At 75.7% G+C, this 1,828-nt stretch overlaps 1 protein-coding gene across 1 annotated transcript in view; it reads left to right on the top strand.

The window, feature by feature from the left end:
- The window catches only part of LOC112550852 (nascent polypeptide-associated complex subunit alpha, muscle-specific form-like), a 9,364-nt gene that overhangs the window by 1,132 nt on the left and 6,404 nt on the right, over positions 1–1,828 (top strand). Inside the window, exon 2 of the mRNA XM_025208231.1 lies at positions 5–1,567. Within this exon, the coding sequence (XP_025064016.1) occupies positions 5–1,567 (1,563 nt within the window). The remainder of the gene's footprint in view (positions 1–4; positions 1,568–1,828) is intronic.

Genomic DNA, 1,828 nt, shown 5'->3' with positions numbered 1-1,828 from the left:
CGGGGGGCCGCCGGCGCGGCTCTGCTGGCCACGGAGACGGGTGAGACCCTGACGCCGGCCACCGACAGCGGTGGGACGGAGCCCATTGCGCTGACAGCCCGCTCCGTCCCCGGGGTGCAGGGGACCAGCGCCCAGCAAGGAGCACCCCTGGGAACCCAGGCGTCCGGGACGTGGACGCTGGGGGAGCCTGGCGCCGAGAGTCCTGGGCCCCACGGTGTGGAGGGACGCCCTGAAAGCAGGGGCTTCTCCCCCTACCCCAGGACACGAGCAAACGGGAGCGCCGCGGCAGGGCCGTGGACGGAGCCCTTCACCACAGCGTCCCCAGACGGGCCCCCGCGTGTCTCCAGCGGCGCCCCGGAGCCGGCCGCCACCCCCGCGGCGCCAGCGCCCCGCTCGCCCCTGCTCCGCGGACCCCTCACGCTGGCGCCTGACGCGCTCCCCAGCACCCGGGACTCTCGCCCCAGCCCTGCCTCGGCACGGACGGAGCTGGCGAGTGACGCCCCGGCCTCTACGTCCGGCTGGTCTTGGAAAGGCGGGGGCCTGGGGGCCAGCGTGGCCCAGCCAGCCACAGACCGGACTGCGGTGCCCGGACCGGAGACCATGACCCCGAGTGACCGCAGCAAAGAGCCCGAGGCGTCCACGCCGCCCAGGGGCCTGGCGCCGCTATCGACAGACCCCCCGGCTCTCGCCTCGCGGCCTGCGACCCAGTACCCGCAAGGACCTGGCGCGGGGGGGAGCCACGGTGTGGCCACGTCCTCCCTGCCGCCTGTCTCCAGTGCTCCCCGTGCTGCTCCTGCGCTGCCGTCGCCGCGGGCCACCGATGGGGACGGGGACACGAGTGTCACGGCGACGCTGCATCAGGAGACGGCACATCCAGGGACCCCTCGCACCACCGCGGCGCTGCCCCCCGGCCCTGGCACCCCACGGGCCAGCGCTCCCCAGGGCTCCTTCCCGCCTGCTGCCCCGGAGCCACGTGGGAGCCCCACGTCCGCCTCGGAGAGGGGCCTGCTCGGGTCCCCGCCTGTCCCGGGACCCTCCACACTCAGCTCATCTCTGTCTTGGAGCGCAGCGACCGCAGGCCCTGCCACGGCTGCATCCCCCTCGGCCTCGCGGCGCTGGAGCAGCGAGACGGCGAGGCCGGTGCTGGAGCTGTCACCTGGGCTCACGAGCACCACGCCGAGGCCGTCCAGCCCCGCCACGGAGCCTGCGCCCCCCAGCAGCGCGGCACAGACCCTCCCAGGCAGCAGCAGCACCCCAGGGGCTCAGCCCAGGCCCAGGCACCCCGTCCCCAAGCTGGCATCGACCGCCGAGAGCACCGGGTCCCTGCCACGTCCGGCAGCCACAGGCAACGTCCCCCGGACGCGGGGCCCGCCCCCTGCCCGGCCTGCGAGCAGCACCGGGACGGCAGCTCCTGGTGCCGGCACCCGCCTCGGGGACGCTACGCCAGCTGCGAGACCTGGCCCGGCCGGCGTGACCGAGGCCCCGGCTCCAGCTGGACCCGCTGGGGATGGCCACGGCACGGCCCAGCGCGTCTTCGTGGTGGAGGATCAGCCCCCGCTCCTCAAAGGTGAGTCCTGGGGTGGGGGCTCCCCACCGAGGGCGCAGCTGGGGTAGGGGCTCATGGGTGCAAATCACTGCGGGCATCTCCCGCCCAGCGCCCGGATGGCAGCCCCAGCCCCGGGGGCTCCTGAGGCACCTCCGGGTTGGTGCGGATCGTGGGGTGACCCCGTCCCCCGTGGGCACCAACCCGGGGCAGGGTCTGGCTGCGTGGCCCCGGAGGGTGGCAGCCCCGGGGGGGCACCCGCGACCGCCTTCCCGGAGCCGAAAC

The sequence above is a fragment of the Alligator sinensis genome, unplaced genomic scaffold, assembly GCF_000455745.1.
Source record: "Alligator sinensis unplaced genomic scaffold, ASM45574v1 scaffold1164_1, whole genome shotgun sequence".
In the NCBI taxonomy this organism is placed as follows: Eukaryota; Metazoa; Chordata; order Crocodylia; family Alligatoridae; genus Alligator; species Alligator sinensis.
The sequence above is the reverse complement of the archived record's forward strand: the minus strand, read 5'-3'. Positions and strand labels throughout refer to the sequence as shown.